Here is a 22,627-nt window from a genome sequence, read left to right as displayed (position 1 = left end):
CAAAACATGCTCCACATAACAGAGATAAATTATGATTATGTCACAAATAGTTTCACAAATATTGTTTATAAAAACAAATGCTGATGCTATGTTGAACTTGAGGCAAAGTGATTAAGTGAACCAAGACTCTGTGAATCGGGTGTCTGTCCCCCCCAAAAAAAACATATTGAAAGATTTCTGCTGTTTCAAAGTGATCATAATAATAAACTCTGATTAGAATATTTGACAACTGTTTATATTGCTTTGGACTTTGGAACCGACAGTATCCAACTCATAACAAAAACAAATTGTGTGCAGACAGACACGTCGAAARGTGAATTACTGGCCTTGCTTGATCAATACATCTTTCCATGTAAACTGACTGTTTACCAGTGTCCAGACCACTAAAACAGTAAACACAAGGATTTGATAGCAAATATCCCAAATCATCCCAAGGGAGTTTCACTTGTCAACCTCACAAAGCCAAAAGGGCATCAGCAATTACAATGCCATGTCATCCTGTCTCATCATGACGTAACCCTTACGTACTTCAGACTGGGGATTCTCTAAACACAAGCTTAGTGGCCACGGTGTTATAGCACGGATACACCAATAATGTGTGCCTGCCGCGGGTACTTTGCGAACCGAGTGCAAAACAATTTTACTGATGTCAACAGCTCACACGTTCGGTGCGATGTATGCGACCCTCTGCTACCGCACGGCAAGCGGTACCGGAGCGCCAAGTCTAGGTCCAAGAGGCTCCTAAATAGCTTCTACCCCCAAGCCATAAGACTCCCGAACAGCTAATCAAATGGCTACCCAGACTATTTGCATTAACCCCCGTCTTCTACGCTGCTGCTACTCTCTGTTATTATCTATTCATAGGCACTTTAATAACTCTACCTACATGTACATATTACCTCAATTACCTCGACACCGGTGCCCCCCGCACATTGACATTGACTCTGTACCGGTACCCCTGTATATAGCCCAGCTATTGTTATTTACTGCTGCTCTTTAATTATTTGATATTCTTATYWCTTACTTTTTGTTTGTTTGTTATTTTCAAAAAACTGCATTGTTGGTTAAGGGCTTGTTGTATTCTGCGCATGTGACAAATTAAATATGATTTGACCAAACTGTTGAATTGTTTTGACACATTTTTGAAGTGTCAACTAGGTGTCAAGGAGCATGCATTGTCACATGGTAAAAGTACATGGATGGACCATTGGCATATGGGGATGGACAGACATGGTCTTAGCTAAGCACACATGCTTGGTTCAGAAGATGTAAGAAAACAGATGGCATGTAAACAGTTTGCTATGGCTCAGACAGTAAGAGGGATGGCAGACATGAAGACATCAACCAGAGAGGAGAAGACAGAGACACAAAGCTGAGGAGAGACAGTCCTTCTTACAAAAGCATCTGGTCAAAATGAGGGTGGAAAAGGCGTATCATCCCTTTGGCAACGGATGTTAAATAAAATATAAATCAATTATATAATCTCTTATATAGTATGAATTTGTTGTTGCTGAACCCTTCCTATTATGGCCAAAACAGGCAACTAATGTTTTTTGCACATGATTAGGTCAATACTAATAGATGACCTAACTTAAAAAAACATGACCTGTGACACAGCGATAGCATGAAACTAGTGAATCACTCTGCTACAACATGGCCGTGGCATTGGCCAGAGAGAGAACATGTCTGGCCTCCGACTTACTCTTACACAAAGACCATGTAGATGACCTGATCTAATTCCAGGTCACGGATTGGTCATTGTATCCCATTGAGGAGTGAAAGACCAYTGGCTGTGAATTTTGATGATCTGAGTCAGCCTTTAAATCCCTCACCACTTCCTACAGAATGGCAGTAAACGAGGGCGGGATTAGCTAGAGTGACTTAATCAGGTACAGCATATTGGCTTATTCAGCTTTCTCAGAGCGGCAAGAATAGATCATTGTGTTCAATGCATTACTTAATGTGTGTCAGTGCTCTCACCTCGCAAAAGCACTTCTCATGAGCCTATTCTATTTATACTCTATCACCCATAAAGCTGATGAAGACATATGGAAGTGGTAACCTACTTAAAGGCTCAGTGCAGTCAAAAATTTGATTTCCTATGTTTTTTTAATATAACACCACCCTTTGACGTTCGAATAATACTGTGAAAATGATAATGCCCTTTTAATGTARGAGCTGTCTGAAAAGACCGCTTGAAATGTCTACCTGTTTTGGTCGGATGGAGTTTTGGCCTGCCTATTAAATTAGTTAATAGACCAATAAGAAAGAGTTCCAAGCTAGTTTACAGATAGTTTTCCCTTCCCCACTCAGACATTTCGCAGACAGTCCTAGCAAAATTCATGAGAAAAAGCCATTTTTGTTTCTTCTTGACCATTTTAATTGAAAACAATCACGGTAAGGTACTTAATTTCTACCCAGAAATGATTTGATATTGAGATAAAAACGGCTGCATTGGACCTTAAATTAATTACAAGTGGATAATTGAAGGTCTATTTGTGTAGTTACTTCCTGACTACCAGGAAGATGGAKCTTTTTGTTGTAAGGATATACATTTCTCTGGTGATTATTTTCACAGTGTAARTTGAGTTTGTGATTTGAGACAAGAAAATGTTAACCTAATCTGTCGTGGACATACATGCACGTAACATCGGATWGTATCGTAGTGTTCGTCAACAGACTGTGGGATGCAACGACTAACGAGGAACTTGGTTCCGATGCACAGATTTTTGGTCACTGATCATTTGGTAAATCACGATTTGGCAGGTGTTGGTATATTTTTTATTTCTGAAGGGGAGGAGGCATTTGGCCCATGCKTTGGCTGAGAGTTTCCGTTTAGGGGGGTAGAGACTTCACTAGTCTTGTTAATATATGTTTTCATACATCTCCCCCAGAACCTGACGCAATTACGCAATATTTTGTTATCGGTTTTCAAGAATAATGTTAACCAGAAGTGGTGGACTTTGATATTGGGATGCCGCAGGTATTTTTTTTTTAACCAGGTACCCCACCTAATTCGACAAATCAACTCACCAACTAAGCATACTAATTAATCTGTGGTTGCTACATTTCACCCTCCTCTCCCCAGTCGAAATCCAGAGGTAAACWAAAAATCTTACGTGCCTACCTTTTGGTATTACAAGAGCAGGTTTGCCAACCCCTGACAACTGTGTCAAAGTAAACATGTCTTGGCCTTTATCGCCATCTAAAGGTAGAGCTCTGAATGACTTCTGACTAGAGCTGTTAGTTGATACAGTAGATGGGCCTACAAATGTATGTCCCTGACTCCCCGTAATTGCATTTCAATGGTGAACTGTATAAGAGATGAACAGAATAAACAACAAACTAATAAACAGAAAATACTTTCATCACGTAGGTCTGTAATACCTACATGTTTAAAGCAGACCACAATTGTCCCTGTGCCCAAGAACACCAAGGTAACCTGTCTAAATGAATATCACATCTGTAGCCATGAAATGCTTTGAAATGCTGGACATGGCTCACATCAACACCATCATCACAGACACCCTGGACCCACTCCAATTCCCATACTGCCCCAACAGATCCACAGATGATGCAATCTCTGTTGCTCTCCACACTGCCCTTTCCCACCTGGACAAAAGAAACACCTACGAGAGAATGCTGTTCATTAACTACAGCTCAGCGATCAACAAAATAGCACCCTCCAAGCTCATCACTATGCTAAGGACCCTGGACTTCCTGAAGGCCGGCCCCAAGTGGTGAGGGTAGGCAACAACACATCTGCCACGTTGACCCTCAACACGGGGGCCCCTCAGGGGTTCGTGCTTAGTCCCCTTAGATTGGTATAATGTCATCTGGCCTCTGCCTTTTCCCTCCACTTTCAGACGACTCTCCCTGGCCCTCATCATCACTGAAGTCAGAGCCATACCCTCCACCTCTATGGACCTGCAAGAAGAGTTTTCTTTCTGTCATCATGCCATATAGCTTGTGAGGGCCTCACTAATAGTAGGCCTATAATTGATTGTTTAGCAATCAAGAACAGGTAAATGTACAGAAAAGGTGGCTAATGAAATATTCATTATATTGGAAGAAGCCCACTATGTCAAAAAAATCTGAGAACGCATAGATGAATATACAGTGCATTCGAAAAGTATTCAGACCACTTCCCCTTTTCCGCATTATGTTACGTTACAGCCTCATTGTAAAATGGATTAAATAAAAAAACTTCCTCATCAATCTAAAGACAATACCCCATAATGACAAAACAAAAACAGGTTTTTAGAAATGTAGCAAATTCATTACAAATTAAAAACAGAAATACCTTTTTTACATAAGTATTCAGACCCTTTGCTATGAGACTCGAAATTGAGCTCAGGTGGATCCAGTTTCCATTGATCATCCTTGAGATATTTCAACAACTTGATTGGAGTCCACCTATGGTAAATTCAATTGACTGGACATGATTTGGAAAGGCACACCCCTGTCTATATAAGGTCCCACAGTTAACAGTGCATGTCAGAGCAAAAACCAAGCCATGAGGTCGTAGGAATTGTCCGTAGAGCTCCGAGACAGGATTGTGTCGAGGTACAGATCAGGGGAAGTGTAGCAAAGCATTTCTGCAGCATTGAAGGTCCCCAAGAACACAGTGGCCCCATCATTCTTAAATGGAAGAAGTTTGGAACCACCAAGACTTCCTAGAGCTGGCCGCCCAGCCGCTCTGAGCAATCGGGGGAGAAGGGCCTTGGTCAGGCAGGTGACCAAGGACCCGATGGTCACTCTGACAGAGAGCCAGAGTTCCTCTAAGGAGATGGGAGAACCTTCCAGAAGGACAACCRTCTCTGCAGCACTCCACCAATCAGGTATTTTTGGTAGAGTGGCCAGACAGAAGCCTCTCCTCAGTAAAAGGCACATGACAGCACGCTTGGAGTTTGCAAAAAGGCACCCAAAGGACTCTCAGAACATGAGAAACAAGATTCTATGATCTGATGAAACCAAGATTGAAAATATTTAATCTCATTGCCAAGCGTCACGTCTGGAGGAAACCTGGCACCATCCCTAAGGTGAAGCATGGTGGTGGCAGCATCATGCTGTGGGGATGTTTTTCAGCGGCAGGGCCTGGGAGACTAGTCAGGATCGAGGCAAAGATGAATGGAGCAAAGTAGAGAGAGATCCTTGACAAAAACCTGCTCCAGAGCGCTCAGGACCTCAGACTGGAATATGTTCCGGGATTCTTCCGATGGCATTGAGGAGTACACCACATCAATCACTGGCTTCATCAATAAGTCCATCAACGACGTCGTCCCCACAGTGACTGTACATACATACCCCAACCATAAGCCATGGATTACAGGCAATATTTGCACTGAGCTAAAGGGTAGAGTTGCCGCCTTCAAGGAGCGGGACTCTAACCAGGAAGCATAAGAAATCCCGCTATGCCCTCCGACGAACCATCAAACAGGCAAAGCGTCAATAGAGGACTAAGATCGAATCGTACTACACCGGCTCCGACGCTCGTCGGATGTGGCAGGGCTTGCAAACTATTACAGACTACAAAGAGAAGCACAGCCGAGAGCTGCCCAGTGACACTAGCCTACCAGACAAGCTAAATAACTTCTATGCTCGCTTCGAGGCAAGTAACACTGAAACATGCAGGAGAGAATCAGCTGTTCCGGACGACTGTTTAATCACACTCTCAGCAAGCCGATGTGAGTAAGACTTTTAAACAGGTCAACATTCACAAGGCCACAGGGCCAGACCGATTACCAGGATGTGTACTCCGAGCATGCGCTGACCAACTGGCAAGTGTTTTCACTGACATTTTCAACCTCTCCCTGTCTGAGTCTGTAATACCAACATGTTCAAGCAGACCACCATAGTCCCTGTGCCCAAGAACACTAAGATAATCTACCTAAATGACTACCGACTTGTAGCACTCACGTCTGTAGCCATGAAATCCTTTGAAAGGCTGGTCATGGCTCACATCAACACCATTATCCCAGAAACCCTAGACCCACTCCAATTTGCATACCGCCCCAACAGATCCACAGATGATGCAATCTCTATTGCACTCCACACTGCCCTTTCACACCTGGACAAAAGGAACACCTATGTGATAATGCTATTCATTGACTACAGCTCARCATTCAACACCATAGTGCCCTCAAAGCTCATCACTAAACTAAGGACCCTGGGACTAAACACCTCCCTCTGCAACTGGATCCTGGACTTCCTGACGGGCCGCCCCGCAGGTAGCCTAGTGGTTAGAGTGTTGGGCCAGTAACCGAAAGGTTGGTGGATTGAATCCCCGAGCTGACAAGGTAAAAATCTGTCGTTCTGCCCCAGAACAAGGCAGTTAACCCACTGTTCCTAGGCCGTCATTGTAAATAAGAATTTGTTCTTAACTAACTTGCCTAGTTAAATAAAGGTAAAATATCAAATAAAAACACAACACATCTGCCACACTGATCCTCAACCCAGGGGCCCCTCAGGGGTGCGTGCTCAGTCCCCTCCTGTACTTCCTGTTCACTCATGACTACACGGCCAGGCACAACTCCAACACCATCATTCAGTTTGCCGATGACACAACTGATCACTGACAACGATGAGACAGCCTATAGGGAGGTGGTCAGAGGCCTGACCGTGTGGTGCAAGGACAACAACCTCTCCCTTAATGTGATCAAGACAAAGGAAATGATTGTGGACTACAGGAAAATGAGGACCGAGCACGCCCCCATTCTCATCAACGGGGCTGTAGTGGAGCAGGTTGAGAGCTTCAAGTTCCTTGGTGTCCAGATCACCAACAAATCAACATGGTCCAAGCACACCAAGAYAGTCGTGAAAAGTGCACGACAAAACCTATTACCCCTCAGGACACTGAAAAGATTTGGCATGGGTCCTCAGATCCTCAAAAGGTTTTTACAGCTGCACCGTTCGAGAGCATCCTGACTGGTTGCATCACTGCCTGGTATGGCAACTGCTAGGCCTCCGACCGCAAGGCACTACAGAGGGTAGTGCGTACGGCCCAGTACATTACCGGGGCCAAGCTTTCTGCCATCCAGGACCTCTATGCCAGGCCGTGTCAGAGGAAGGCCCAAAAAATTGTCTCCAGCCACCCTAGTCATAGACTGTTCTCTCTGCTAAGGCACGGCAAGCGGTACCGGAGCTCCAAGTCTAGGTCCAAGAGGCTCCTAAACAGCTTCTACCCCCAACCCATAAGACTCCTGAACAGCTAATCAAATGGCTACCCAGACTATTTGCATTGCCCCCCCCCCCCCGTAACAAAATGTTGAAAAAGGGAAGGGGTCTGAATACTTTTTCTGAATGCACTGGAAGTAGCCAGTGTTGGGAGTAGTGAACTACATGTAGTTTAACTAGTAATCAAACTACATTTTGCAATAGCTTGGTGATAGTTGAACAAAATCCAAACCTTGTTTTGCCATGTAATGACTTGGGACATAATTTTTTTCTGTTTTTACTAATGACCTTGAATAAAGCCTATGTACGCTGACGACTCAACAGCTCTGCTTTCTTGATATCTCAGTCAACCAGACAGGTCCTAAGGTTTTGTCGCACCTGAACTACTGCCCAGTTGTGTGGTCATGTGCGGCAAGGAAGGACAAAGGCAAATTACAGTTGGTCCAGAACAGAGCAGCACGTATTTACATTTAAATGTACACGGAGGCCGAATGGCAATGACATGCACGTCAATCTGTCCTGGCTTTCCTTGTTTCCTGTTTGGACCCCAGGAAGAGTAGCCGTTACCTTGGCAGTAGCTAATTGGGGATCCTAATAAAATAGTCAATACTAAATGTAGCGGTGTAGCTAACTACTGGAACTACACACTAATTTTTTTGCAAAAAGAGAAGAACATACAGTATCTCGGAAATAGGCAATCATTTCTTACTTTTTCAGCATTAGACCTGCATAATGCTCACTTGAAACATCGTTTTTGTGTTTAATGGTCTAATTACACAGTCTGTTAACATCTGACCAAAGTGATCTGTCTTGCAATTTGTAGTCTATGACACTTCCGATGTAGATATGATCACTTTTCCCGAAGTAGCTTGGTGGTAGTGAAATACTTTTTCAAAGTAGCTTTAGTTAAGTTAACTATATTTTTTTAAGGGTAGCTTTAGTGTAGCTTAACTTCTTCGAGTGTGAAGTACGCTACTTGGTAGTGTAGTAAACTATGATTTCAGAGTAGGTTCCCCAACACTGTAAGTAGCTAACGTTAGCAAACGTTGTCTTGTCTCCTATGTTGCACACAATGGGTGCAGCTAGCCATGTAACATTGAAGCTAGCCTATGACTGTTGACTATGGCCAGATAGTTAGCTAGATATTGTGCTATGGATGAAACAAACGGATCGAGTATAAAGCAGACATTTGTTTCTGACCTAAGATAAAGTCGCGATTCAACTACCTTTACGAGTCTGTCCATATGTATCGCCATGCTCACGATTAGCCTACTGTTTGTTTACATTAAGAAAGTCGCGTATGATGACGTATAAGAGAACGTTTATGGTTGGAGAGTAGAACGTAGAGATTCTAATGGCGTATTTTTGTAGGCACTAACTCTGCCATGGTTTGTTGGACAAAGGGTATTTGGAAAATTTATGTCGTTTTTGGATAAAAGGCGAAAATAAGGTCTGTGGTAAACAGGCTTAAGAGATCTTATACATGTTGTTCTATGAGATAATCTTCATTAGCTAATGTCACATGTTGCGAATTTTGAAGAATTTATGTAATAATAAAAAACACATAAAGGCTTCATAATTCATAAAGCTCATGTTAACTGACTATCTCATAGAACAAAACATAAGATTTCCTAAGCCTGTGTTAACCGCAGACTTTATTTTAGGCATTTATTCTAAAACCCTGTTTTTTCCCCATTCATTTYCCTCGTAGGGATGGCTGAACGAACCAAAGGTAGGTAACTTATTTCCAGGTTTTAGGGCTACAAGCTGGCAAGCTCTATTTGTGATTCACACAAAAACAAAGGTGCATGAAAAGACCACAAATTACTATATTTCTAACAGTAAACTGCCACAACCAATGATATACACTGAATGCACAATACATTAGGAACACATTCCTTTTTTTGAGTTGCACTCCCTTTTGCCCTCAGAACAGACTCAAGGTATTGGTGCATGGACTCCACAACGTGTCGAAACCGTTCCACAGGGATGTTGGCCCATGTTGACTCAAATGATTTCCACAGTTGTGTCAAGTTGGCTGGATACACAAGTTCAAAGGCACTTCAATATGTTGTCTTGTCTATTCACCCTCTGAATGGCACACATACACAATCCATGTCTCAATTGTTTCAAGGCTTAAAAATCCTTCTTTAACATGTCTCCTCCCCTTCATCTACACTGATTGAAGTGGATTTAAAAAGTGACGTTAATAAGGGATCATAGCTTTCACCTGGATTCACCTAGTCAGTCTATGTCATGGAAAGAGCATGTGTTCTTAATGTTTGGCCACAACCAAAATTACAGGACCTCTCCAAATCAAATAATCTTTTCAACAAATCTATGGTTTGATTCCATTATCACATTTGTTGAGAAGCAAATACACACACAACATGCATCAGATATTCAGGTATTGATTTGAATAATAAAAGCATAGATTTTTTTGGGAAAAAAAGAAGTGGCAAATATAGACAATTCTAAATACAGTAGGCCCTTAGCCTATTTTGAACATGCACACACAGAGAAATCAACCTTTTAATTATTTGTATTTTATGTAGGCATATGCAAATGTACTGTAAGGAAATGGGGTTTTGAAGTAACCATTAACCATATCTGCTATCCTGACTGTACTTATGTGGGCTTTCATAGTTTCCGTTATAGATTCCGTTATAGATTCCGTTATATCAAATGGGAACAATAGATCTCTTATTCTTCTGAATACTGTAATTGAACTCTTTGGAAAATGGTGGGATGGCAGGGGTGAACTTTTCCAGTCTTGAACAGAACTCCACTGTTATTTGAATTGGATGGGTTTGATCCCCCATTGAACTCAACAAAGACACAGCATTTGATTCAGTATGTTCGCTGAGAGAGCTAAAAAAGAAAAAAGAATTTGGTTGAGCACAGAAATGTAAGGCGACTTTTAGAGCCAGCTGGGAACAAACTGATTAAAATAATTATTTTATTTTAGGATAATATTATTATAGCTGCATCATATTACATATGCTATTATAATGTTTTTGTTATTATGATTTTGATTTGGTTTTTTATTATATTGTTATTAGCCTACATTGCTATAATTGGGCTTTTATTATGCTATTCCTATTACTATTATCAGCAGCAGCAGCAGCAATAGCAACATTATCAATGAGCGAGACGCAGGTGCTCTTCCAGCTTCCATAGACTCTTCTAATGAATAGGCCGTTCCGCATTAACCATTCAAGGATTTCGTGCGCGCATAAATAATAGTCTGCGTCTCTCAAAAAATAAACGCCGCTCTGAACGCGATCTCTCCAGGGACTTGAGGCTTTCATCTTTTCTTATCCGATCGAGCCAAATAGATACGTATTCAGACCTTCATAATAAAACATATAGAGATAGCCTAGTTCTTACAAATAAATAACACTATAAAAACTGTGTAGCCTACATTGGATCTATTTTCACTTTTGGAATTACAACGTATTTTGGAGGATTTTAATCTGTCCAAGGATCGGAGACCTTTGTTTTATCTTCCCTCTCCTGCATTTGTAAATACTGCGCCTTGCAGAACGAATCTTTTGGATTAGTGCCTGGTCATTGAGATACAAGCTGCATTCATCACTGCAAATTCATCGAAGCAAATACAGACATTCAAGATTTGGCATTGAAACATTTTAATTTTGGATTTTTCCTTGAGGTTCATGTTCAGAAATATTCGACGGACTGGTTGTCACCAGAGAGCAACACGAGGATGGGATATGCAAGCAAAACCCTGAAAGGATGCATGGTGTTGATTTGGATCGCCACGGTCCTGCTTTTATCGGAGACCAGAAGAGTGAAGCAACCTAGATGCCCCGCATCTTGTACGTGCACCAAAGATAATGCACTGTGTGAAAATATAAGATCGGTCCCTCACAGCTTTCCACCTGATGTCGTTTCATTGTAAGTGCTTTGAATTAAATATTGTTAATTATTTAAATCATAATATTGGCAGTGGCATTAATATGGGGCTGTCGTATGATCAATCTTTCTTTGTCTAGTATTTTGAAGATGTTGAATAGAATAAAATAACAGCACAAGTAAAGCAGCAAATTGAAATTATATAGACCTACAATCAAATYAAATGGTTGATATTTTATCAATAATATGAATCTATGTTCTGATATATTGCCTCATTTCATTTGTACCATGTTTCTATGCAGATCTTTTGTCAAGTCTGGATTCACCGAAATCACTGGAGGAAGCTTCTTACACACGCCTGCTCTACAGCTTCTGTGAGTTTGACGTCGTTACTCAACGATTTTTCAAAATATCTACTAAAATGAGGGTCCATGTGCATCAACAAAGCACAGCCCTGTTCCCTCAGAGGAAGAAGAGCAGGGTTATGTCATAACAGACAGCACATGAACTGGGTGGGGGTGGGGGGGTCTTGGCTGCTGTGCTGAAATAAAAATGTCTCAATGAAATGAAACCACAATAAACTTCTCTCAGAGTACTCTTAACATTACAGTAAAGCTGAGGTACCACCCATTCCTCAACATGACTCAGTGTGAAAACCTACTTGCACATAATGTCCCTCATGTGAACAAATTATTCACAATTATCTATCACAAGACATTCGTTTCTGTAAAACATGTATCTTGGCATGGAGGTTTCCCTCTTAATGGTGCCAAATGAGTCAGAGTTTGTGGGAGATATTAATAATACKGTCTGAATAGGCTGTGCTATGACATGTTTTGTTGGGAATACATATGTTACTATTAGAGGCTTGTGAAACAGTTATTTTGGAAACTCAGATKAATAAAACAGTACAAGTGTGAACAGGAGGATTAGGATAAATGAAAATGAAGTGGTTCACATTTTTTAGCAGAGGGGTTGCTTGGAAACTCAACCACTGGGAAATATTTATATTCAAGTGTGAGTAAAAACGACAATGTGACAGACCAGTGGTAATAGAAATTATGGAATGTGAACTCTTTTCTATTTTCTTAACAGTCTATTCACTGCCAACACGTTTGACTCAATTGATGAGGATGCRTTCCTGGGACTACCRCATCTGGAGTACCTGTGAGTTGTACTCTCTCTAATGGATAAGATACTCAAAAAATGCATAATATGATGATTTAATCCTCAAAATATGTTGTCACATGTTATTACCTCATTCACAGGTTTATCGAAAACAACAAAATTGCTTCAATATCACCATATGCATTCCGGAGCCTAAAAGCACTGATACACCTGTAAGTATAAGAATGTCCTTTTTTACTTTCTTACAATCTGAACTCGTGGAAAATGTGTTAGAACAAGGGTCTTGTGTCATTTACATATTGTGGTTAACCATACTTGAAAACAGAAATAAAGTATTGTAACCAATATCCTTGCAGGCTTTTTGCTTCTGCCTAGGGTGCATAMCATTATCAGCAACATGGTTGACTGAGGCCCCCATAGGTACATTCAAATATTAAGCAAATGGACCTCGGTGGTGTCCACTTTATCATTGTCAAAAGTGCATAGGATGCAAGTCCTATTCCAGTGATATTGAACAAGGTTAACCTCCCTCACTTCTGCCCACCCTTAGTGGCTTTGGCATAAAGTTGATCTTTATGGTTGTCAGGGATACACTATTTTGGCATAAAGCAGATGTTTCTGGTTGTCAGGGATACAGTATTTTCAACCTAACTTCCGTTTCCCCTGAAAAACATAAGTAGGGACTACGCTCAGGCGGCTTTCTACGACTGCTACGTTAGGTTACTTCTGCCAGATCAAGTTGCCAAAGGACACTCTGTGGTGGGTCTAATATCACATGTAACCTTGGTGACCTCGCTGACCGTGAATATTTCCAGTTTTCACACCAGAATATTTGCATCAGGCACTCAAAAACCCTTGAAACGCAAATAATGTATATTGGCAAACATGTTACAAAAACATTGGTTTTACTTATCATGTGACCATCATCAGTATGCCTTGCCAACACTCTGAAAGGTATACAGTATACACTCCTTTCTTTCTATAGAAAAAAAGACAGGCATGAGTGGATATGTGTTTGCTGAATCATTGTTCTAACTTATATCCTTTCACTATTTTTTTGTAGATTGTATGAGTCCACTCAGTCCAACCAAGAACGATATGACCTGGGGGGCAAAACTAAATATAATATCTGCTCTGTAACCTTACTCATACATCTGAAAAGGGCCTATCCAGTGACAGGGTGAAACATAATGCTGGGTTCCAAGAACGTCTCTTTTTGGAAGTCAGCCACAATATATTGTGTTGATTCAGGACATACTGTATTTTTCCTGTTGTGGTCTAAAATTAACATTGTTTTCCTCTTTTTTATTAGGAGCCTGGCCTATAATAACCTTGAGACATTACCCAAAGATGTTTTCAAGGGCATGGATGCTTTGGCTAAAGTGTGAGTCTATTTTTCTTCTTCACATAACCAGCGGCCTTATGGGTAACGTCAACATCTAAAGTGTATTTATGTTAAACAAAAAAAGTGTGAGTATCTTTTCATTCAAAATATTCAGGTTTTGATTTATGCATACTTTGCTAACCTGTTTTTACCAGAGATCTGAGAGGGAACCACCTGGAATGTGACTGCAAACTAAAGTGGCTRGTGGAGTGGATGCGTACCACCAATGCAACGGTTGACCAGATCTCCTGCAGTGGGCCCCCGCTTTTCCAAGGGAAACTGATCAATGACCTTGTGCCCGGGTCATTTGACTGCATAACAGCAGGTGATTGGTGCAAATATTATTTCACACCTTGGAATGTTAATCTCCTTAACTACTGCTGCCTTGTGCAATTCAGCACTGTGGCCATTTCAATTTAATGCAATAGACTCCAATAGTCTCAGACTCCAATAGACGCTAAGACTGTAAATTAATTACTAGTCAGGATAAAGTGAAAATGATAACACTAGTGATTAATTACACTGTAGAGTATGTACCTACAGTAGCCTACAGACTACTGAAACAGTCACCAAGGAAGAATTCCAGTAATGTTGCCTCCTCTGGTAGTTTTGTAAATCAAAAAAATGTTGTTTACATGAATACATCTGTTTTGTATTGCAGAGTTTGCCTCTTATCAGCCCCTGACGTTTGAATCCATTTCKGTGGAGTCCTTTACCTTTGGCATGGACCAGTTTGTTGTGTTTGCCCAGCCCTTCACTGGTACATGCAGCTTCCTGGAATGGGATCACGTTGAAACGGTTTTCCGAACCTATGACAGCGTTCAAAGTGAGCAATATGTGTTTTACAGTATATCACCAGATGACGAAATGATATGCCAAGTGTGAACTGTTATTGTAGTACTGTATCTGTCTTACCAAAAATACTATATATTTTGTAACCTAAAATGTATAGTTGTATGTTTGAAGTGTTTTTCTCACAAATATTTACTTTATATTCCTATGTTCTAATACTTCGTTTTTGGTCCTTGTTTTACAGGTACATCCACTGTGGTATGCAAACCCATGGTGATTGATAATCAGCTGTTCATCATTGTAGCCCAGCTCTTTGGTGGCTCTCACATTTACAAGCGGGACATCTCTGCCAACAAATTCATAAAAATCCAGGACATTGACATCCTGAAAATCAGGAAACCTAATGACATTGAGACTTTCCTTATAGATGGTGAGTCCTTCTTCGTGATCGCAGACAGCTCCAAGGCCGGTTCTACCACAGTGTACAAATGGAATGGCAATGGGTTCTACTCTCACCAGTCCCTCCATGCCTGGTACCGTGACACAGACGTGGAGTACCTGGAGATCTCTGGTAAGCCCCATCTGATCCTAGCAAGCAGTTCCCAGAGGCCTGTTGTCTACCAGTGGAGCAAGAGCCTGAAGAAGTTTGACCGGCGCACTGATATCCCCGAAATGGAGGACGTGTTTGCGGTCAAGCACTTTAAGGTGAAGAGTGAACTTTTCATCTGCCTGACACGTTTCATCGGGGACTCCAAGGTGATGAGGTGGGACGGTTCCATGTTCAAAGAGGTACAGACAATGCCTTCGCGAGGCTCCATGGTGTTCCAGCCCATCTCCATTGGCAACTGGCAGTACGCCATCCTCGGCAGCGACTACTCCCTGACGCAGGTGTATCAGTGGGACTTGAAGAGGGGCCAGTTTGTTTACTTCCAGGATCTAAACATCCAGGCACCAAGGGCATTCTCTCTGGTGTCCATTGACAACAGAGAGTTTCTGCTGGCCTCCAGCTTCAAAGGGAAAACTCAGATATACGAGCACCTCATGATTGACCTGAGTAATAATTAATTAATGAAAACAATTAAGGAGTGTGCAGTTGACAAGTGCAGTAGCACTGAACACTGTGGAGAGGATGACTATACTGCACCGCTATTTGCATGATATAGCCCACTAATAAGAAAGAATTCCTGATGAATGCCTTGCTAGAAACATCTACCGTGTCCCTCTCTTTCACAGCACTCTTTCTTCTTTTTTTCCTCGTAGACAAAGCAATTGTTGACGTACAGCAGCTAAGCCCTACACTACGGTAACTACGGTAATTCCTGTGCTATAAGATAAACTTAAGAGGTAAAATAAAGTAAACAAGAATTTTGCTTGTAAAGTACTCATTAACATTTAACTGACAATTTCCCAAATAAAATGTTTACGTTTTTACAATGATGAGTAAATTAATACAGCGTTTTGTATGTAGAGGGGACCACTCCAATCATGTTATATCTTTCATATGGAGCTATAGTTTTAGATTTTGAAATTACATTTTTAATTGAACCTAAGCTAGGCCTAAATCTGTGTAATTGCAATACTACAAAAACCACACATGTATTCTAATCTGTAGTAAGAGTGTGTTTTGTTTTAAATGTTGCTGTATTTTATGTATAGTAGACTAGTAATAAACCAATTTCATAAAAGCATAAATGAGTTGTCTTCAATGCCTTGTTTAATAAACAACACAATTGCATTAGCCTACACATGATTTAAACATCTTGTCCCATGAAGTTAATCTAAAATTGCTATCATAATCATTCTATAACAACAACCCCTTTTTAGATAAGTACCCCAATAATGTCCAACATTTATTTCAGATTTTTAGAATGAGGTGAAGGTTGAACCCTTTCGTGAACTAGACATCAATTTAGGGTAACGTTTTGGTTGGCCAACTGGATTGCCTACCGGGAAGGAAATKTCGCTACCGGTATGTTGTTTGTTGGATAGCTGCCCCCCGTGGTTAAAGTAATCATTGCATGTTAATACAGTGGCCACCAAGGTTACATATTAAACCGGTGTGACACTCTCAGGCAGAGAAGGGTGTAAGCTACCTCCAAGGCATGTTCACCTGTTGCATCTTACAATGGGGGATTTAACGGACAGTAATAGCATTGATGACCGAGTTCTATCGGTCGTTCCTCGTAGAGAGGATGACATCAAAGTTGTATTTCACAAAGTTGGCGATGACGACGACGATGAACACACTACTGAGAGAATCCATTTACAAAGTAATAGTCATGATGAGAGGGGCAATGATAAGGACGCAAGGACTAGAACAATGGAAAGCAGCGCGATGCAAAGATTCTGTCCTCTCATTTATTGTAGAATTGGCGGCGGCGGGGATCCCATCTCAACGGACGCAGGAGACACAGTTGCCAAAGGTAGCCTTCACGGTAAAGTTAGAGAGAATGTATATCATTTCGCTATTTTAAGAGATCTACTAACGCAACCACGTGTTTGTTGTGTATTAATGCAGTCCGTTATATGACGGGATCGGCTTCCATCTAGTTGAAGTGATGAACTTTAGGATAGATGGGGAAATGAAAAGCATTGGCGTAGCCAATGGTGACCTCCGTAGCAGCAAGTTATGTAACTGACGTAATCGCTGTTCTCTAACTACGGAATTACTTTACTGATAATCATACACATTGCCGCCAATGCGATTTCATTTTAAACTAGCTAATAATAGCCAATATATTGCAAAATTGTGGCCGCGTCACCTCTCACTTTCATCAGACTGATGATGAATTATTGAACGTAATCCGGTTGAACATTTTCATCATCTTTAAAGGGGATGACGAGGCATTTTCCCACCAGTTACAATTATATGTAGCTCTAACTTCTTGAATGGTTTTCCCAATTTTTACAACAGAAAACACTTAGTAATTTATTAGGKTTTTTTTCAACATTGGCTCCTTATTTGTAATTTTGGTATGATTACAAAATTGGAAAGAATGAGCACCTAGCCGACAGGTTGTGAATCAAACTCACAAAGAAGTCTCTAACAATGGTGTCGTCTGTTCTCAGATGACTAAGACTCTTCTGCATCCTTCCACACTGTTTCCCATGTGTTCCTCCCGCCAGTTAGAGGACATGGGTTCMTTGCACTCTTTTTATGTCGGGAATAAACATTAGCAATCAGTGGGTACAGTGTGTGACAAGCCAATTTTCAGGTTTATGTAGTAATATTCAATACCTGTAATCCCCCTGCAGCTTTTAAAACTTGTCAAAAGGTTGCCTGTAACTGTAAACCTTAGCAGGKATTCCCTTCAACAAAAGGGCTTTTAATATCACATTTGAATACTGTACCTCTTCCTCCTCCCATTTTGCCATTCCAGACAAACACATATTCAATTCCGTCTTAGTCGTAGGTTAATGTTCAGTTCCAGTCAAGCTATTTTAACCAGTTAATGTGTCCTCCTCCCTCTGTCCTCAGAGAAAAAGCATTGTCCAGGACTGGGCCTGTTCTATGGCCTGCTGGCAACAGTGTTCTTCTCCGTTATAGCTCTTCTGGTGAAGACAATCGATGGAATCCATGCTGTAGAAATCAGTGCCATTCGCTGCTTCTTCCAGATGCTGTTTGTGATGCCTATGCTTATCTATCACAAGTACGTTATTACAAAACTGTATTTATCTGTATTGAACAACTTGACCCCTGATATTTACATACAAATATTTCACAATTTCCTGTTTTTTTAGGACTGGCTTCCTTGGACCAAGAGACAAGCGGATCTATTTGGTGATGAGAGGATTCTTGGGTTCTAATGCCATGATCCTATTGTTCTATGCAGTTCAGCAGATGCCCCTGGCTGATGCAACAGTCATCATGTTCAGCAACCCAGTGTTCACTGCCTTGCTAGCCTGGATCTTCCTCAAAGAGAAATGCACAATCTGGGACTGTGTCTTCACTGTGTTCACACTGGCTGGTGTCATAATGATAGCCAGGCCTCCCTTCATATTTGGTGCTCGTATAGAGGAAATAGAGGGAGACTACACCAATCATCTCAAGGGGACTATTGCAGCCTTTGGTGGAGCGATGGGAGCAGCCTGCACTTTCGTAATACTCAGGAAAATGGGCAAAAGTGTCCACTACTATCTGTCCGTGTGGTACTATGCTGTCATTGGTTTCATTGAGTGTTTCATCACTTTGTTTATACTTGGTGAATGGACCATTCCATTTTGTGGGAGAGACAGGTGGATCCTTATGCTGATAGCGATCCTGGGCATCGCTGGCCAAACGTTCCTCACCAAAGCACTCCAGATCGAGAAGGCCGGCCCTGTGGCCTTGATGAGGACCGTCGACGTGGTCCTGGCTTTTATTTTCCAGTTCATTTTTTTCAACCGAAAGCCCACCATGTGGAGTCTCGGTGGGGCATGTTGTGTGGTCGTCAGTACTTGTGGTGTGGCGCTAAAGAAGTGGTACAGCAACACACACCCAAGAAAGAGCTAAGAACCACACACCACACAAATAAATTACTTTTTTGCAAGGAATAAATTAAAGTTTATCAGTTAATATGTTAATGTTCAGCAGACGAGTGAAAACCAAAAAAAAAAAACCCACAGAAAACCAAAGAAGCAACATTACATCCAAATGTTACTGTAAGGGTTTGAACACAAAACTGGACACATTTCAGTATTTACATCTACATACTGTACTGAGAAAATAGGGTTTCTCAAAGGTGCTTTGGTAAGGGTGTATGTCAAACCATAATGACTCAAAGAACACTTAAATGGTTCTTTGTGTTTCAGAAAAGGGTTCTTTCATCTTTTAGTGATAATTAAAATGTAGCGGTGGCAGCTCATTCAAATATTTTGTGGCGTGGTTTGCACACAGATCCTTTTGTGCAACCGTGAGTGAGTGTCATTCCAGTTCATCTAATATGTTGTGTTGTGTCATTAAAAATGACTCGGGCCAGTAATGGTCTCTTGTTAAGAAGACTCACATAAAGCCTTGTGTCAATTGAGAACTGTTGACTGAATCTCAATTCTCTCCTCAGAGACCCCCAATCGTTCCAGAGCTAGCACATCTGATTCAACTTGTGAATTAACATAGTAATAACACCATCATTTTAACAATATAATATGGCTAACCCTATAAGAAGGGTGTTATATATAGCACCAAAAAAGGTTGTAACCTTTTTTTATTGGATATTTGTATAACCTTAAAAAATTGTTCTATATAGCACCAAAAATGTGGTTACAACCGAATAACACTGGTAGTGGCACTATATAGAACACATTTTTTTGTCTGTACTGAGTTCRTCAGTACCATGTCAGTACAGTATAGGCTGTCATTGTAAAATAATAATTTTTCTGAACTGACTTGCCTAGTTATATAAAGGTAATATATATAATTCATTTTTTTATCAGCAACATCTTATTGTATTTTAAAATGGGCTGATATCCTTTATTTTAATATACTGCTGGTCAGAATCGGTTTGTTGTGGAAATTTCGAAAGTGACAGGGTGATTTGTTTTATTTTTTTCCCCGCAAATATGTTTAAAAGATTGCTTTGTGCAATGTGTCAATGAGATTGCTGGATAGCAATAATATTCTGTTGACCCAACGGGTAAGCAGGATAATCAGACGACTTTATGCATACCTTACGTTTCTCCTGCCTAGTTAAATAGTAGAATTKGATGGAAACGTGATATTTACAGTACAAATAGCTTTATGATAGTATACCACAGAAAACAACTCGTTGCCTTCCATTTAAAACGTTTACTAGTCATTTAGAACTAAGCACTTGAGTTTGCACATTTTTGTTACATGCAGTATCAGTTATGATGCTTTGTATAAGTTGTATACTCCTAGTTCTCTCAGGGTTTCTATGCTGTTTTATAGTATTTCTTAATGTATCAATAGAAATAAATAGATATTTATGCTTTATCAAAAGCACTTTCTCCGACTGATTGAAAGTTTTTGACTTGAATTTGTTCTTGTTTATCAAATATATTGATGTAGTGAAAATGCTTCTTAACTTTTTTGTGTTCAATCATTTTCAGGTAGGTTTACATAAGTTGGTCATAACGAAAGTATGAACAATTTAAATGAACCATTTCATTCTTACATTTAATTYAGAGCCTGTTTATATGACATCATACATTGTTTCTAGAACTTCAAGTGACTTATTTTACAATATGTTGTGTTCAATTAAGGTGGACACAGTATATCTGAACCTTTGTCTAGTTCATGTTTGATTTTATTTAACGGATACTGATTTGATTGATGAAACTGTAATGTTGAATGCACTCGCACAAAGAAGAGCATAAAATATTTGAGTTACTACCTTCATGCCTTACTAAATCCTTTCTCATCTATGTAATTATTATATTACAGTATTTCTATGACTATTTCAGATTTTTTATTAGAAATAAGGATTATTCTAAATGTTGTATATTTGTCATATTTTTTATTCTAAAATAAATTGCATATACATTTCACATATTTGTCTTGATATCTCAAACTAAGGAAGTTTGATGTTTTCCATGTATTCATACATTCACATGTGTGCAATCCCTGCTGTGATCCACCAGAAGATCTGACCCAATGATTTTGTTCCAGCCTGGCTAGACAAAGTCATCCATTATGAACACTATAAACACTGAGTCAGAGCCTTATACCTCTAAGGGTATTGAATTCATTGAATAACAAAGCTTGTGTACTGTTGTTTTGTTTCGTGCTGTACATGGGACAGATGGCTTCATAATTATATATATATACACCAGATATACACAGAATATAAAAAACATTATGAACACCTGCCCTAATAGTGCAACTCCATATTAGGAAGGTGTAATTCATGTTTGGTATACTCAGTGTATATTATTTTGTGTACCCCATGTATAACATTTGTAGCCAGCAGAGGGCAGAACAAACTTCAAAATCATCCAATGTGTTCAGACAGGATGGAACAATGATGTACACTATATATACACACAAGTATGTGGACACCCTTTCAAATGAGTGGATACGACTATGTCAGCCACACCTTTTGCTGACAGGYGTATAAAATCGAGCACACAGCCATGCGATCTCCATAGACAAACATTGGCTGTAGAATGGCCTTACTGAAGAGCTCAGTGACTTTCAACGTGGCACTGTCATAGGATGCCAACTTTCCAACAAGTCAGTTCGTCAAATTTCTGCCCTGCTAGAGCTGCCCCGGTCAACTGCAAGTACTGTTGTGTAGTGGAAACATCTAGGAGCAACAATGGCACACAAGCTCACAGAACGGGACCGCAGAGTGCTGAAGTGCGTAGCGCACAGTACAGAGTCAATGTGCGGGGTCACCGGTGTCGAGGTAATATGTACATGTAGGTAGAGTTATTAAAGTGACTATGCATAGATAGTAACAGGGAGTAGCAGCATGGTAGAAGAGGGGGGGGGGGGGGCAATGCAAATAGTCTGGGTATTTGATTTGATTTGATTTGATTAGCCATTTGATTAGCTGTTCAGGAGTCTTATGGGTTGGGGGTAGAAGCTGTTTAGGAGCCTCTTGGACCTAGACTTGGAGCTCCGGTACCACTTGCCGTGCCTTAGCAGAGAGAACAGTCTATGACAAGGGTGGCTGGAGACTTTGACAATTTTTTGGGCCTTCCTCTGACACCGCCTGGTATAGAGGTCCTGGAAGGCAGGAAGCTTGGCCCCGGTGATGTACTGGGCCGTAYGCACTACCCTCTGTAGTGCCTTGCGGAGGCTGAGCAGTTGCCATACCAGGCAGTGATGCAACCCGTCAGGATGCTCTCGATGGTGCAACTGAAAAACCTTTTGAGGATCTGAGGACTCATGCCAAATCGAGCACACAGCCATGCARTCTCCATAGACAAGAGTTCCAGTGTTTGACATCCATAGCCAGCTAGCTAACATAGCATCCCTCTCTATTTCAGCCGGGTGTCTGAGTAGGCTAAACCAGCTAGCTGTACTTGATTGCTAAGTAAGTGAAAGTGAGAAAAAAGATATATATATATATATTGCTAGCTCTCTCTCTCTTGCTTCTTCATTTTGAAGAAATGTATTTATTCAAAACTGTTCAACTATTGTCTTTCTCTTTGAGTCAACTACTCACCACATGTTATGCACTGCATTGCTAGCTAGCTGTAGCGTATGCTTTCAGTTCTAGATTAATTCTCTGATCCTTTGATTGGGTGGACAGCATGCCACTTCATGCTGCAAGATTTCTGATAGGTTTAAGGATGTCTTCCGGAAGTTGTCATATTTACTGTGGA

The 22,627-nt window shown here is 40.7% G+C and overlaps 3 protein-coding genes across 7 annotated transcripts in view; 2 read left to right on the top strand and 1 right to left on the bottom strand.

Annotated features, from left to right (window-relative positions):
- Window positions 1-8,484, bottom strand: part of LOC111977571 (protein FRA10AC1) — a 19,406-nt gene extending 10,922 nt beyond the window's left edge. Inside the window, exon 1 of one of the 4 annotated variants that reach the window (XM_070448262.1) lies at window positions 8,403-8,484. In XM_070448262.1, the coding sequence (XP_070304363.1) occupies window positions 8,403-8,432 (30 nt within the window). In that variant the 5' untranslated portion in view covers window positions 8,433-8,484. Of the gene's footprint in view, window positions 1-7,885; window positions 7,963-8,402 lie in introns of those variants that run through there. The other 3 variants (XM_070448261.1, XM_070448259.1, XM_070448260.1) reach the window with 3 other exon arrangements.
- An 83-nt stretch (window positions 8,485-8,567) lies between these two features.
- On the top strand, window positions 8,568-15,537 carry LOC111978042 (leucine-rich glioma-inactivated protein 1). Its single transcript, XM_024007806.2, has 10 exons — window positions 8,568-8,626; window positions 8,888-8,908; window positions 10,850-11,094; window positions 11,355-11,426; window positions 12,148-12,219; window positions 12,321-12,392; window positions 13,493-13,564; window positions 13,720-13,889; window positions 14,226-14,390; window positions 14,601-15,537. The coding sequence occupies exons 3-10, from the start codon at window positions 10,904-10,906 to the stop codon at window positions 15,419-15,421; spliced, it is 1,635 nt and encodes a 544-aa protein (XP_023863574.1). The 5' UTR covers window positions 8,568-8,626; window positions 8,888-8,908; window positions 10,850-10,903; the 3' UTR covers window positions 15,422-15,537.
- An 844-nt stretch (window positions 15,538-16,381) lies between these two features.
- LOC111978665 (solute carrier family 35 member G1) lies at window positions 16,382-20,842 on the top strand. 2 transcript variants are annotated; one of them, XM_024008863.2, is made up of 3 exons: window positions 16,382-16,779; window positions 17,835-18,006; window positions 18,098-20,842. In XM_024008863.2, the coding sequence occupies exons 1-3, from the start codon at window positions 16,482-16,484 to the stop codon at window positions 18,846-18,848; spliced, it is 1,221 nt and encodes a 406-aa protein (XP_023864631.1). In that variant the 5' UTR covers window positions 16,382-16,481; the 3' UTR covers window positions 18,849-20,842. The 2 variants fall into 2 exon arrangements, with proteins under 2 accessions (XP_023864631.1, XP_023864630.1); XM_024008862.2 differs by having other exon boundaries at window positions 16,382-16,791.
- The last annotated feature ends 1,785 nt before the right edge of the window (window positions 20,843-22,627 follow it).

This window comes from Salvelinus sp. IW2-2015, linkage group LG18, assembly GCF_002910315.2.
Source record: "Salvelinus sp. IW2-2015 linkage group LG18, ASM291031v2, whole genome shotgun sequence".
In the NCBI taxonomy this organism is placed as follows: domain Eukaryota; kingdom Metazoa; phylum Chordata; class Actinopteri; order Salmoniformes; family Salmonidae; genus Salvelinus; species Salvelinus sp. IW2-2015.
Note: the sequence above shows the minus strand (reverse complement) of the source record. Positions and strands in the feature narration are given on the sequence as shown.

Bases quoted from the DNA above. Each gene is read 5' to 3' on its own strand.
- LOC111978665 (XM_024008862.2), top strand. From the start codon at position 16,482: ATGGGGGATTTAACGGACAGTAATAGCATTGATGACCGAGTTCTATCG. The intron at 16,792-17,834 runs GTAAAGTTAGAG...CTCTGTCCTCAG, and splicing joins TGCCAAAGGTAGCCTTCACG to AGAAAAAGCATTGTCCAGGA. The intron at 18,007-18,097 runs GTACGTTATTAC...CTGTTTTTTTAG, and splicing joins CCTATGCTTATCTATCACAA to GACTGGCTTCCTTGGACCAA.